Here is a 16,441-nt window from a genome sequence, read left to right as displayed (position 1 = left end):
TACTACCGTGTAATGAAATAGAATTATTTGCAGTGTTCATAGATTTTATGTACGACCAAAATTTTTTGAGGTTATTTTTAGAACCTGTAGATAAAATATTGCTTTAAAATTCGTTAAAAGAATCTCTCATTGACCTTTTGACAGCTGCTTTCAGTTCGCATAATGTCTGTTTGTCAGCGGGGTAGTGACTATGCATAAAACGACCGTGCAAAATTCTCTGCTTCCTCAGCAACTTCCTATTATGTTTGTTGTACCAACGTGGATCCTTTCCCTCCCCTATATTTTTGCTAGGCACGTACTTCTCTAGCACGTAGTGGGCAATACCTTTAACAAAATTAAAATTGTCTCTAAACGCTTGACCATTTGGAGCTCCCACTCCCGTCACCTTGACTTATAACTAAGCCCTGGGTATACCTTAAATTTTGACGAAATCGGTAATGACGAGTATGCGTGGTCCCCTCCTTAAGTTCCACACTGGACATTCTAGGCATGTACAGACACGTTACAAATTGTGGCAACACTTTCGCCCATGTTGGGCTATGGCGGCAACATATTATCATACCAGCGAGACGTACTAGAGACAACAATTGAAATTAACGCCAATTAAACGCTGTACATTGGAGTACAGGAAGTCGACAGCGGTCGCGAGATATTTATTAGTGATTTGATCGGCAGCGCTAGGTGCGGTCCGAATCAGGTGTTAGCGTCACTGTATACGTAGTTCACGGTCTTGACTCTGTTCTTGCGTGGTTCATATGAAGAGGGCGTATCCTTATTGTTGAAACCCAACCACGACCCTACTTGAAACAAAAGGTGATTTGGGACTCACCAGCGTTAGAAACAAATGCAGAGCACTAACATCAAGACACGGAAATCTCACAGCGTACGTTGTTAATGCAGTGAAACCTCCAGAAAACCGGGCGCCAGGTATGGTCAGCCATAAAGTTACCACAAATTAAAACATATATGATTAAGAACAGCTATATGCGAAGGGTGAGGAGCTGCACAATAAAGGAAGTCTGTAATGTGCTGGCAGATGATAAATGTACATGAAAATTAGAGAAATACTTCCACACAACCGCTTCGCATAGGGTTTGGTAAAATACTGATGTCAAAACCTTACCTTAAAACATGAAAACTATGTGGTATTGAACTTTATACACCACCATAACTACAAACGGACGTCTATTCAGGATCTGCTTGTCAAATACTGACAAATGCTTGAACTGTCAGCAGACTGATTCTATACTTCCTTGTTTTACTAGCTACGCAGCAAACGAGATATGGCAATGGACAAAGCACAAGCTTCACATTATGAACCACATCAAGCAAAAATAAAGTTTTGGAGGAACTTTTAGTTCCGACGAGGTGGCTTACCCAACTCAGAACAGAACGGTCACCTTATTGGTTAATGAGTAAATTCCGTGAATTCTGTTTGGGAAGAAAGAGCAAGTCACTACAGGAATTTCAGTACGACATCATGCAAGAGTATGGGAAAATCTCTTAACATAAAAGATGGAGAGTAGTGATAGGTGTGTATTTACCGGTTGTTCTTAACGAAAAGTGACACTAAAATGAGCGCCGTTTATGTATATAGTTCCATCTTATTTTCCCCTAGCACAATAGAAGAAATTTTATACAGAAACAGGCCAATCTTAAAAGAAAGCACTTACTATGAGCACTTACTATGTGACTAGAATATAGATTTTGACGTCGATACTGACGTCACAATATTTTTATAATCTGAAGACGGCAATGGGTGAAAACAATAATTCTGAAATGTATAATTTATGTGATCAAGATGGACTTTTACAGATAAAGTGCCATAACATGTACGCGGGCTCATTTAGAGACTTAATATCGTCAGTTGATCCTTAAAAAAGATTTATAACCTCAATATTATTTTATGTTTGCGTAAGAACTTTGCTTAAATTATCAGAAAGCCTTTTTATCTATGGGTGCATACCACATTTTTAGTACCTTGCCGGACGGGGTGGCCGAGCGGTTCTAGGCGCTACAGTCTGGAACCGCGCGACCGCTACGGTCGCAGGTTCGAATCCTGCCTCGGGCATAGATGTGTGTGATTTCCTTAGGTTAGTTAGATATAAGTAGTTCTAGGTTCTAGGGGCTGATGACCTCAGATGTTAAGTCCCATAGTGCTCAGAGCCATTTGGTACCTTAAAAACATGGTATATTTTCTGAGGAATGTATGGAAGAATTTCATTTCTATGGCAACAGGAACCCTGAATTCATTTCTTTTTAATTAATGTAGCAACATTTGAGTTCTAGTCAGTATTCAAGACAAAATTTGTTACAAAGTACTAAACAGTATCGCAGGAGAGTCCCTTCCTTGTCATCTGGAGCAACCAGGAATGAAGTGCTGAGAATGGGGCAAGTGGCTCACTCACAGATGCGAGAAGCTGAACTGGAAAAAACAGAGAGCGGAAAAGCACAGGACAAACCAGGAAATGATTGCGGAGTAAACCGGAAACCAAACCTTCGGAAAGACAAACTTGAAGCGAGAGCCGTACCGCGACTGTGCCCGAGCAGCGAAGGTCATGTCATAAAAAAACCTACACACATGGACTAAACCTGGACACAAATGGCATTGAAACCAGTCCGCGAAGATCAGAATGGCGATTCAAAGTGCCCGGTCTTCACACGTAGGATCAAAGTTTGATCCCGCCATATGACCAATGACTTTTATGTCCCTGCAGTGGTAACACCGAACAGCCTTTCTGTGATAGCTTTTCTTGTCTTGATGAGTACAACACTGGATTATATTTTTGTAGTTTTTGTGAAATTTATTGTAGTACGAGCTTGCAAAAATTGTATTAGAAAAATAAAAATAAAATTAATACAAAATGCACCCAAGTTATTTTAGGGGCATTCGTCTTATAGCAGTGAGTGACTTCAGACCGATCACATTTTTAGCAAAACTTCATCATTTACGAAATCCGTATTACAAATTTAGAAGAGAGTAATTAATCGGTACGCATGCGGCAACATGCGTTACCTAGTATGTCCCGAAACGTCATGCACAAAAACGGGTTCATTGGTTATAGAAAGATAGGGTCAAATGTTTTGGAGAACTTTGAACTAGGAATTATTTGTTTAGCCAACAGGAGGAACGTTTTACTGTAACTATCATGAAGTACAATGACGAACTTTAAAAGTTACATGCTTTCATCATCTTAGCCCAATGGAGCACATCAGTTGGTTCTTTATAAATACATAAAACTGCAGCCAGTAACTTTTTTGAAATAGTTATTTATTCATGCCATGAACAAGATTTCAAACCTTTTCAGGGTACGGGAAGTAACAGGTCTATTTAAAGCCTAATGCTTGGTGCTCTCTCAGTGACAAGAAGCTGCAACATACTTTAATTCATCGCCATGAGTATTGTTTATCTGCCGATTTGAATCCAAAATTTAGTTTTTAACTTACTGTGACAGTATGGGCGGCTTTTGTTGTTGATATCCATCTGTCTGTTTCCATTGTGATGGTCATTTGGTACCTCATCTCTCACTGTTACAGGATATGTATGCGTGTACATTGTGATTACGAAACTTTGCAGCTTCCAGCATGTGCTATACAACTGGTACTTGGTACAAAGAACGTAGCACAAAGATATGACATAGGCCGACTTTCCTCGGAGACATTATTTGTTTTAGCATTAGATGTGGTCTATAGTTCGCCGTAAGGGGCTTATGGAGATACCATAGAGTCATTGGCTGTTTTTGAGAAAACCCGAAGAACATGGTTTTTGGGTACCAAAACCAAAATGCAGATTCCAAGACGGCTATTCACAGAACACAGATTAAATGTTTACTGTACATTCCTAAGATCCCGATCTCGAATAACCTTAAAAATGTTCTTTATATCTTTATCGTTTTCCGAGCTTCAAAGTTATCCAACTTGTACACGTAAAATACGCATACAATATCCGGAGTGAGGCGAAAAGGTAGGAGAAATAGGCTATAAAGTATCTCCATTGTTATCAGAAGGGTTCTGGGAACCTTATATTATAGGAATGAAGCATAAGCAAAATTTTTGTGCACGTAAACTTCAATATGAGGTATAAAATTAGTTTCGAGCTATTCCTGTTCACAAAAGTAAACTATCAAAACCTTACTGACCATAAAGTTCTTTTCATACGAGTGACATGACCCGCCGTAGCAGCGAAAACAGGGTTAACCGGTGGAAAAATGCTACTATCTGAGCCGGCCGGTGTGGCCAAGCGGTTAAAGGCGCTACAGTCTGGAACCGCGTGACCGCTACGGTCGCAGGTTCGAATCCTGCCTCGGGCATGGATGTGTGTGATGTCCTTAGGTTAGTTAGGTTTAAGTAGTTCTAAGTTCTAGGGGACTGATGACCTTAGAAGTTAAGTCCCATAGTGCTCAGAGCCATTTGAACCATTTTTTTTGCTACTATCTGAGCACAGGGAAGGTTAATATGCTCCTAATTTAAAAGACCCTGACCAGAAAGTGGGGTACCAGCTGTCTCATTCCACCTCCTTCCTGAGCATGTTTAAAGGATTTTCGAAATATTGTGGCATGCGAACATATTTGCGCTTTTTTGTGCTGAGGGAGAAGAAGACAATGGCAGTGGGAAAGAGACGTAAAGCTAATAAATACTGGAAGACAGACAGTGGTTGTGGTATATAAAGAGCTAAGGAGACAGTGACAGTGTAAGAGAAAGAGAGGGACGCAGTGACAGTGGAACATAGCTGACAGTGACAGAACAGTGTTAGGAAATATGTGAAGGAGGCAGTGCCAGTTGGACAGGAATAAAGAGAAGGAGAAAGTGGAAGTGGGTGAGAGCCAGTGATAATGAGACAGAGTCTATGACAGTGACAAAGAGGAAGAGAGAGAAAGCGACAGTGAGGAGACACAGCAGCTGTGGGAAGGAATGAACGTGCTATTCGCAGTAAGAGAGAGCAATAGGAGGACAGAGTGAGAGGAGACAGTAGTAGCAAGACAGAGAGACTGAGTCTGTGAAACAGGAGACAGTGACAAATAGAGAGACACAAAGGTATGGTGGCAATAAATTGAGCTGAATGAGGAAGTGAGGATGAGAAATTGAGGGAGTGGATGGACATGAGCGGCGTACAGCGATGGACTAGTGGGTGTGAGAGAGTTACAGTTAGGGAAGCTTGTTGAAGTGAGAATGGGGTTGCATGTTAAGAAGAGCGCGAATATGTTCGCATGCCAAGTTTTTGTGAAAATTCTTAAAGATTCTGAGGAAGGTAGAATGAGGCAGATGGTATCCTACTTTTCAATCAGAGTGTTTTAAAACAGGAGCATATTAACCTTTATTGTGATCCGATGAGGGCATTTTTCCACTGGTCGAATTATTATGCAAATTATTTTCAAAGTAGGCCCTCAGATGTAAGCGCGAAACTCAACAACAATCGCTTTCCTCTTTTAATCTGGAACACTAAACTACACTAGCACTCAGTTTCGATAACAGTCAGGGACAAGTTAATTAAACGAAGAGAAAGTTTTTTCTGTACGCATGAAACAATTCACAGAAGCAATAGACACAACAGGAAACAGATATAGTAGAAAAAAAATCATTAAGATGAAATTTAGTAAGAGAGAATAAATGTTAAACGATGGTCTCATAAATTGTGGTCTCGAAATAAAGCAACAAAAATGCCGGAAAAAATAAGTTCAACTGTTCGGCGTAATGGGTCTAAATAAGACATCTAATTTCAGTCAGACAATATTTAGTATAATTAGGGTGGACGCGTAGTAATGATACGAAAGAGATTAGCAGCTACTAAAATTCAAGGACGTTTTAGCTGAAACGATTAATGCGGTATATGGTTTTCCAACTGAAATTATGCTTCGTTACTCCTTAATTCTCGAGAAAAATAGGTATGAAACTTGAGACGCCAGACGACGGAATGCACCTCGCTTTACCTTACTGCAATTAGAATTTAATTTGAGAAAATTACTACTTATATTCTCATTTGAAATTGTTTTTAATATACCCAAATGATACTATTATTACTGAAAATGATTTTAAGTATAGAGGAAGGTGCCCATTATGGGAGATCTCAACAACGCGTGAGAGGGGACTCTGATTAAAGTAAGTGCTCAGATCTGTTGGTAAGTATCAGAACTTATTTCTCACACTGAATGAGGCATAGAGCAGTGACAATAACGCCATTACAGAGCTAGACATTGTCGAGAATCTTTGATTTTAGATGTGTTAAATTTCAATTTTTTGAGTTCAAAATGACTTTAAGCACTATGTGACTTAACATATGAGGTCATCAGACCCCTAGACTTAGAACTACGCAAACCTAACGAAACTAAGGACATCAGACACATACATGCCCGAGGCAGGATTCGAACCTGCGACCGTAGCACCCACGTGGTTGCGGACTGAAGCGCCTAGAACCACTCGGCCACAATGGCCTTTTTCTTTTGTGTGTACGTGCTTGTACGGCCTTATGAATTGTTCTTGAAACCGAACAGCTTAACTATGAGCCTATGTTTAATAGTGCAAGATGGCTTATCCCTAGTATGCAATACCATGAGTATTTAAAATACAGTTGTTTCACGTAGATTTCCAATTAACAAACAGTTGCATCAAATTTTGTAATATAAAGTGTAGTAATGTGAAACGAGGAAAGTTTCTCTTTAGGAATGGGACTAGTGTGACGTCCATTCATCATAGGCATCCATAACCTGCCTCATACGACAGGTAAGGAGGCGGTCCGCCTCTGAAAACACGTCACATCGTCTGCGAGACTCTCGGAAGTGCCCAACACCTCGTCCCACAGCTGGTCAGGACTGTTTGGGGCCGGTGTCGGCCAGTGTATGTTCACGTGACGATTCATTTTGGTCCACATATTTTCAATCGGATTGAAGTCACGCACTCGATGAAATCGGTCGATCAGGTCGACGTCAGCGTGTTGTGAAAACCGTTGCTGAGGAATTCACCTCGTGTGAGCTGGTGAGTCGTCCAGCTGCAATTGGATCACTCTACTGAGAAAGCGCATCCTCAAATTCCTTGCCATAGTATGTCTCATGATGTGCACATACTGATCCGCTGCGAGATAACGATAAATTTGATTAATATCCCTGTCCCATCTGATCACATCCACCCCCAGCACGAGACTGCGTGGCGGCCTACACCACGTCAGTATTGTGTAATATACTGTGGGTCACAACATGCTCACCGTGGCATGTAGACCAAAAATACACCACATCTCCAGGTCTAACCCCCCACCCTACCTCTTACAAACGATAATATGTGCGCCTTTGTGATGAGGTGCCAGTCACGGTCTACATTCCATTCAGCGGAGACAAGCCTATAAAGTCTCTGATCATTAGAAAGGGCCACTTAATTAGTAGCCCTATGGGCTCGAAGGGCAGCATCCCGTAAGCGGTAGAGAACTGTTCCAGAGAAATTGGTCTCATTCTTGAGTTGGACGGAATTTAAAAACGGGCGTTCCGTACCAGCGTCAACTAACACGTTGTCTTGCTGAGACATCGACCCGTTTCGTCAGGCCGGTCCTCGAAGCAGTCCAATTATCCCTTTCTCGCGCCAATACTTTCGACTTCCGGGCACAGCGGGATTGACCGACGGACCTCACTGCCGCTTCACGTGCACTGAAATCATCGCACTGGACGAGAGACAGGACGCTGCCTCTCGTGACTTGTGTATGCTGCGACATCCTGGCATCATGGCTGGCGTATTTCGACTATATTTGTATTACGCTTGCAATACATCAACCAGCAATAAAGTTACATATATTATGGAGGAAAAGCGAACCCTACCTAATTAATTCAGTCGTTTCCACAGCCTCAAACGCTTCCAACCGGCTTCCACATAACTAAACAGATCTTCTCTAAATTATTTTTTCATGGCAGAAGCATCTAGACGTTTCAGACAGATAAAGGTGTCATAATGCATATTAAAATAATATGCGGTAGTCATACGCTATCACGGATAATTAAAAAGACCTATGTGTAAAATCGTTACAATAAGAAGGGAAAATATTCACTGCTAATAGTGTGTTACAATTCGTGCTAGGGACCGATGACCTCAGCAGTTTGGTCCCATGAGACCTTACCACACGTAAAGAATAGATACCATCGGTGACCATGCAGCTCTCTTAGAATGAAATGATAATTAAATCAAGAGCCTACGCTGCCGACAGGCGTTGATATACATCAACGGGGACAGCTGAAAATGTGTGCCCCGACTGGGACTCGAACCCCGTATCTCCTCTTTACATGGCAGATGCTCTATCCATCTGAGCCACCAGGGGCACAGAGGACAGTGCGACTGCAGGGATTTATCCCTTGCACATTCCCAATGAGGCCCACATTTCCTACATAATGCACACGCATTGCCCGAACTCTTACGGGACTCGGTAAGATTTTCTGCGGCGATTAATGAGTTTAATGGGCAGGGGCACTACTAATGTAGTGTGTGGACATTAAGTTGTGAATGTGGGTCTCGCGCGGAGCATGCAAGGGATAAATTCTTGCAGTCGCATTATCGTCTGTGCACTCGGTGGCTCAGATGGATAGAGCTTCTGCCACGTAAGCAGGAGGTCCCGGGTTCGAGTCCCAGTCGGGGCACACATTTTCAACTGTCCCCGTTGATATATATCAACGCCTGTCGATAGCTTAGGGTCTTGATTTAATCATCATTTCTTACCAAACGTGGTGCTGCCGCTATTGCCAGTGTGTATTGCGTTACGACTGGTGCGTGCTGTATACAACCGAAGGTACCTGAGCTTATCAAGACGTGTGAACAGTTTTGATTTGTCGTCTGTACATGCATTCCGTTTAAGAGGTCCGGGGAATGATTTCTGATTGCATATTCCTTGGATTGTGGAACTTAGTATTACTTTAAATTATCTGTGTAGAAGCAGGGATTCGATCGTATGTTCCTCTACAAAATCAAATGGCTCTGAGCACTATGGGACTCAACTGCCGTGGTCATTAGTCCCCTAGAACTTAGAACTAGTTAAACCTAACTAACCTAAGGACAACACAAACATCCATGCCCGAGGCAGGATTCGAACCTGCGACCGTAGCGGTCTTGCGGTTCCAGACTGCTGCGCCTTTAACCGCACGGCCACTTCGGCCGGCTGTTCCTCTACAATGCAGATAATATTTACCTTAACCACTTTTCAGTAACTGACCTTATTCTTTCCATAATCTTATCGCTCATCCGAAAAGAATGGTCTTTTGTTCTTGCTTGTGCATTTAATTATTTTTGTAATATCCATCTCAGCACATGCTTTCACTGAACTATCAGCTATTTCATTATTTTTAATGTCAGCTCTACTTTTGATTCACAGAAATTTCACTATCTTCCCGAGATTTTGGTTTGTGTTGCGACCATGATTATTTCGATTTCAAGTGGGTTACTATTCCTCATGAGGGCTGGGATGTGTATATCTCATAGTGAAGTCCGAGATCAAAGTTCTTTCTCTGTGCTCGTGTTGTGACAGTAAAAATTACTTTGCCTTACGTTCTGTTCTGTAGAACACTGCTTACACTAGGGAATACAAACCAGTGAACCGGGGCAGAGTTTGATAATCAGGAACTTTTATCTTCTTCACTGGTTTACGATACATCGAATATGAAATTTCCTTCGAAAGAAAAGATGAAGAAGAATGGGGAGTGACTAAAGAAGATGTGAAAATTGCAATCGAAACATCAGAAACAACAAGGCCCAATGAGAGGACAGAATAACAGGAGAATTAATCAAGAAAGGAGTTGAGAGCTTGCGCTTACATATATATAAACTGATTCAGTTGATATGGAAGAATGGGACAGTGCCAGAAGAATGGCCGTATTATGCCCGATACCACCTGCAAAAATATATGGAGTATCAAGGACAGCATGGGAAACAATGCCTTTCACCTTCACTTTATTTTTCTCTTTGGCCCCAGTAATGAATTAAGTATTATGAATGGGGTACTAAACAGTAGTGCGCAAGCCCTGAACACGCCTAAAACGACGCATCCCGGGAGTCGTTCAAAGCATCTTCATAATGTGCCCTATATACAAGAAGGGAAGAAAAACGGAATGTGGCAACTACAGAGGTATCAGCTTGTTTAATGTAACCTAAAAGGTGCTGTCGTAATCCTGAGAAAATTACAATCATTCACAGAGAACGTTATACAGGAATACCACGCTGGCCTTTGATCAAACCGCAGATCACATTTTCACCCTAAGACAATTGTTTGAAAAATGGTTCAAATGGCTCTGAGCACTATGGGACTCAACTGCTGTGGTCATCAGTCCCCTAGAACTTAGAACTACTTAAACGTAACTAACCTAAGGACATCACACACATCCATGCCCGAGGCAGGATTCGAACCTGCGACCGTAGCAGTCACACGGTTCCGGACTGCGCGCCTAGAACCGCGAGACCACCACGGCCGGCAATTGTTTGAGAAACACCGGGAATATAATGAAAGCGTCTATAGTCTGTTCGTCGATTTTCAGTGTGCATACGACAGCATCCACAGGAATAGCCTATGCAATGCACTGCGTGACTTCAAAATCCCTGAGAAGCTAGTTAGAATGGTGCTGACTTGTATGGATCGATAAAGGCCAGCAGTGCGTTCCCGAGGAATCACGTCATAAAGGTTCGAGATTGAGACAGGTCTCAGAAAAGGGGATGCTCTGTCATGTGTTTTGTTCAGTGTAATCTTTGAGAAAGTTATAAGCGAATGTAGGCAACAGGAATGGGGTGGAGTATAGATGGAGGGTAATTTCAATTGTCTCGAATATGCAGATGATATAGTACTGCTAAGTGAATCAATCTATATGTTGAAAGAAATGTACCAGGAAATAGACCACTACGCGCAGAAGGTTGGACTGAAGGTGAATCAAGACAAAACGGAGTTCAAGCAATTAGGAAGAATACAAGAGCAGCAAGAATTTCTTGAGATAGATAGCATGAGGTTCAAGAGAGTGCACCAGTTCTAGTACTTGGGATCTCGGTTTACTAGCAACAACATAGAAATGGACATCAAGAAAAGAATACCAGTGAGAATGAAATGCATGTATTCCCTGAAGGAGATTTCAGCATAAAATCAATATCAGCGAATACTAAGATGAGAGTATATAACACAGTAATATGCCCAGCAGCCATGCACAGTTGAGAAACCTGAAGCATGACAAAATGCGAAAGGAACAACTATTACTATTTGACAGAAGAGTTATGAGGAAGGTGTTGGGACTAATCTTAGATAAAGGAGAATGGAGAAGGAGGAATGAGATAATCTATCTCTTGCTGCAACAACCAACAATACTGCAAAAGCTGAGAAGCAAAAGAATCCATTGGACAGGCCATGTAGCCTGTATGTCAGAAGAAAGGCAGGTGAAGAAAGCATTTGAGGAGAAACTAAGCATCACAAGCCCCATGAGACGACCGAAGGCAGCGCTGAATGGACAACCGTGCGGAGGACCTGACAGCCCTGGAAACTGAAGACGTATGGAGGAACCGAGCACAGAACAGAAAGGAATGTAGACAGTTTGTGGATGCAGCGCGTGGTCTGCAGGGCCTGTGACCGCTGGATATGTATGCGTGTATGTACTTTCAGGACTCGAACTACGTACGCCTCGCTGCAGCACTACCGCCCGTTTGTGGTTTTCTGACCTCGAGCACGGACGCAAATAAGACATGTGTACAGGGAAGGACGTGCGGGCGTGTTATTGGTCGGAGGTTAGCAGCACGTCGTCGTCGATAGCCGGCAGGTGGGGGAACCCGCTGCCGCTTTTATGCAGCGCGAGGCTCGGCGCTGCCCGCATTCTCCAGTCGCCCGCCGCAGCGCGCCAACATGCTCGTCGGCTACCTCCTGCTCCTCTGCACCTTGTGGTAAGCTGGCACGGCCGACTTCGCTGCACCACTGTGGGCTATTGATGATCATAGCCCCTGCTGGCGTCAATTTAATTAGATTCCTCCTAATCAGGTCGTAGAAAATATTATACTGGTAAGTCATTTAGATCGTAATATCATGTTTTTTGAACAGCAAAATAAACCCTCAGCCATTCGACCACGTTCTACTGTGTTACTTCGTAGGAAATATTGTACTAGGGAATGTAATTTATTATTTATTTACCGTTTACATAAAATGACAGTTACGTTTTAGAGACGTTCTAGCCAACTACTAACTGTTACAACAAATATTTTCTCCAACTCAGTGTGTATCAAGTCCTGTACTCAGAGGTCGGATCAGGATTAAAAATAAGTAAATAATTAAAGAACTCCGGAATTCACCAGGAAACATTTAGACACACTTACATCACGAAAGTTGGAAATGAATTTTATCCAAACGCCTCCGGTTTAAATGTCCAGTAAATTTATCATTTATAGACGTTGTTTGACCATGGTGTTGCGTCGTAAATTGCGTATAATCCTAAAGTAAGGATTTTTCTCGATAAGTTTATTTGTACTTAACGAACTTCAATTTCGAAGGAAGCTTTTCATCAGATTTACTCTGGACTACAGCGTAAAAAGAAGCTAACAACATAATGAAACTTATGAAGACAAGAAGAACGTGAAGAATGTTTTCGTTGCTTATAATATTGCGTTACTTGTAGTGTATTAATTGGCATTGTGAAAACTGAGAGTGTCTGTCCACAATACAGATATCAAAATATATCCTCGCTTGTGGCAGAGTGCACGGTCTGTTCTAACATACTCTTCTGATTATGTGTGTAATTATAAATACCGAATAGGATTTGTGTGTCAGTTGTCAATGGTCCTGCTATTCCACGGATTCAAATTTTTCTCTGATTAGGTGATTATAATATACTGCCAGTAACACTAAATCGGAAAATTGAAACTAAAAACTCATGATCGGTGCAGATGCGGATGGCACCACTGCCGTAAGCTGTTTCTTCTGGATATAGTAGAATAAAATACGTGGTCCCAGTTCCGAAAAGGTATTAAGTTCCTTATTTTCCAGACATGATCTGCACGTAAACTAAATTCTGATACGTAACACGATTTAAAGTAGACTAAGTTTTTGTTTCATCACCACTAATATCGCTATAGTCATTTATACCATCTAAGCACATAATAATATACGTTTTATAACAAGAATCATCGCAAATGTCGAGGCTTTTAACTATAACATAATAATAACCATTCTTCGATTTTCCGGCAATTATCAACGTTAATATAAATCCAAACTGGTCGTACAGAGGTATTAGATAATAATCATGAAAGGAACATCCTACCACACAGTTTTAATTTGCTGCGTGGTTTCAAAACAGCACATACTCCGCTGTATGGTGAAGATTGATACTGTATTCATGATTGTTTCACAACTTTCCGCTGCTCGCTGTAAGTCAGTCCAGTGCCTAATAAATACTCTCTACCATGATTCAACACCGGGAGTTTTTAGTTGGGTATACCGTACCAACCACATCTACCTCTGTAACACAATGAATATACGACGAGCATAAGGACTACAGCCTTGGTATTGCCCAATGAAAAGGTCTTTGGTTACCGAATAGCCTTCTTGGCGGGCATAGCTATCTGTTTTAATTTATCCAAAAGATAAAAAACGTTTTGCGTTTGTTGGCTCATGATTCAAGCAATCGTACCGTACGTCATGTCAATACATGTGGTAGTAGAACGAGGATGTAAAGAATTATAATCATGCATCTGTAGAATCTGCACTAGCACTTGTAAAAGATTTTCCCACCAAGCAGGATACATGTGACTGAAATCAGTTTTATACCAAACATCAAGTAGATGACAATGCAGAATTTATTCAGATTACGGAAGTTTACATAACCTCTGACTATGATAATTCAGTATGACGTGAAATCCCTAAAATCTACCCAGAGTTTGAATAAACTATGGCTCTTCCCACTAGGTGTTGGAATTTCCACTAACGTTAGTGTATGTTGTTTCTTTATACACTATTAAACGTACTTTTTCACGAAATAAGCTCTGAGAGATCTCTTTTTCCTGTGGCACGATACGTTCCATCTCGATAACATCTGATAAGAAGCAATTGAAATATTAATCACCGTTAAGATAAGAGTCGATGGAACTTCCGATATGAATGACTGCACATTCAGAAAAGCGATTTTCCTCCTCTCCGAACGAAGCTTGGTAAACACCTTACTAACAACGTTGTTAGCTTATCGTTCTGCGGAAAGAATGTTAAGTCGTGATATTTCTTTACCGAGTTTCTCTGTGTTCAGAACATTTCTTCATTTAAGACAGTTCAAGGATCTCGGCTAACAGTTTATAAGCAAACATGTATGTGCATCCAGAAGTGTTAGACAATACTTGTACTAACAGTAGTAGTTGTTTCACTGCACTGTGAATGGCAATATGTTTAGACTCCTTGGGAGATCAAAGTAACCGCAAGCATACAGAAACTAACTGTTGTTCTCTTCTTTGCTGCCTGTGGAATACGAATGTTTCTTCCTAGGCTTTAATTTAAAAAAACTTCGCAAACACTACCTGCGAGAAAGTACACTACTTGTAATTGTTGGGAACGCGCGAGGCGCCCCGAAGGTCAGACCTGGCAAGGCTAACTACAAGGAATTCGAGTTGCTGCGACGGCACACTGGAAGTAGAACAAAGGAATAAAGCCTCCAGCAAGTGACTACAGTACTGAGATTGAGGAGTTCTTATGTCCGCTCCAGGGTCAGTGGCGGTGAACGAGTCCTATTCACGTTGCTATGTTAATAGGCAGCTCGACAGACTGTCAGAAACATACGTCTATCGCACACTCTGCGGCGGGAATGAGGAAGCAAGCTTAGTGATTAACGTCCCGTCGACGTTAAGGCTAGAAGTGGCTGGGATCTAGGGTAGAGGGCGATGGTGAATGAATCATGTCTGCATTCGAATGTAGTCATTTAGGGTAATCGCGGAACACTATTTCACTTTCGGCAACTGCAAGCATCTTTCCTTTTCTTTCCCTTATTCCCTTTCATTTTTTTCTACTGAAGCCACTCCTCCACATGCCTACATGCTGACCATTTGAACGTCTTACGTCGCCATCGCCAATCGCTATGAGATTGGTAAGAGACAGTTACTAACAAGGTCACTACTAGGAAAGAGTGATAACTATTGGAGCCGAGACCGCAGATCATAAGGGAAAAAGTGACACAACATTCACTGTGGAAACTCGGAATGATACAGCAAGAAGAGAACGGAGCTATCATGCCTCAGCGCTTATGGCCGTTAGGCATAGAGCTCTCGTGCGGGGAAGCTTTGAGATCCCTCTGGTCCATTTGGCGCAGGTAAATGAATGCTGATAAATTATTTTCAGATTAATGCTAGCCAGTTACGAGGTCCAGTATCTAGAAAAGCAATGGGCGGACGTTATATTTTATTGAGAAATCATTCTTTGACTTCTCGCACTGCCACAAACGGGACGGGAAACATAAAAACCAGTTACAAATTACTACGTTATTTTACAGCAGAATCCATCGGCAGGAAGACCAATGATAACGTATAAGCGTGTTCTTACATTTTATCTGGGTATTATATTGGCTGTTCACGTCGCAGAGCATTCTTGAAAGATATGTCTAACGCATATGAATGTTCCTGTGACGCGAGGCTACAAGATGATATTTCGACGAGCTCACCGTCCAGAAAGAAATTTGTTCCATACTTAGCAGCAGATAAGAGTTTTTGCAACTACAGAAGGACTGTTACTCGGCGATTATGGTTGAAACTCTTCAAAGGAATATCTTGCGTCATATCTCCAATAGTCTTCGATAACATATATGGCTATTTTAACTCCTGTCTGAAGGACGTCCTAAGTGTATTCAGCGAATGATGTTCGTGGAAGAGATGGAAAGTAAGCCCAGTTTTAGTCTACAGGAACGTGAGAAACAGCCGAAGCACACATCAATATCTTAATCTGAAATTCAAAATTAAGTACCTGGCAGATGGTTACTCGAACCACATTCAAACTATTTCTCTAACGTTCCACTTTCGAACAGCACGTGGGAAAAAGAAACGCTTAAATCTTTCAGGGCGAGCTCTGATTTCCCTTATTTTATTATGATGATGATTTCTCCCTATGGAGGTAGGGGCTAACAAAATATTTTCACACTCGGAAGAGAAAGTAGTTGACTGAAATTGCATGAGAAGGTCCTGCTGCAGCGAAAAATGCAGTTTTTATGACTGCCATCATAATACGTGTGTCATATCCGTGGCATCCTCTCCCCTATTTCGCGATTATAAAAAACGAGCTGTCCTTCTGTGAACTGTTTCGACGTCCTCCGTCAATCTTATCTGATGCGGATCCAACATCGCACAGCAGTACTCCAGATGTGGTTGGACAAGCGTATTATAAGCAGTCTTTTCGGTAGACGTGTTGCATTTTCTAAGTATCTGTCTTTCATTGGCTTTCCCCTACGCATTATCTATGTGATTTTCCCAGATTAAGTTATTCGTAATTGTAATCCCT

At 41.7% G+C, this 16,441-nt stretch overlaps 1 protein-coding gene and 1 non-coding gene across 3 annotated transcripts in view; both read left to right on the top strand.

Annotated features, from left to right (window-relative positions):
• Positions 1-8,531: 8,531 nt before the first annotated feature.
• Positions 8,532-8,606, top strand: Trnat-cgu (transfer RNA threonine (anticodon CGU)). The gene has a single exon. It is a non-coding gene; the product is annotated as a tRNA-Thr (tRNA).
• Positions 8,607-11,728: 3,122 nt separating this feature from the next.
• LOC126248439 (regucalcin-like) overlaps positions 11,729-16,441 on the top strand; it is a 51,743-nt gene continuing 47,030 nt past the window's right edge. For both annotated transcript variants that reach the window (XM_049949418.1, XM_049949417.1), the window contains exon 1: positions 11,729-11,868. In XM_049949418.1, the coding sequence (XP_049805375.1) occupies positions 11,831-11,868 (38 nt within the window). In that variant the 5' untranslated portion in view covers positions 11,729-11,830. The remainder of the gene's footprint in view (positions 11,869-16,441) is intronic.

Source organism: Schistocerca nitens, chromosome 3 (genome assembly GCF_023898315.1).
Source record: "Schistocerca nitens isolate TAMUIC-IGC-003100 chromosome 3, iqSchNite1.1, whole genome shotgun sequence".
NCBI lineage: Eukaryota > Metazoa > Arthropoda > Insecta > Orthoptera > Acrididae > Schistocerca > Schistocerca nitens.
This window is presented reverse-complemented; position numbering and strand designations above follow the sequence as displayed.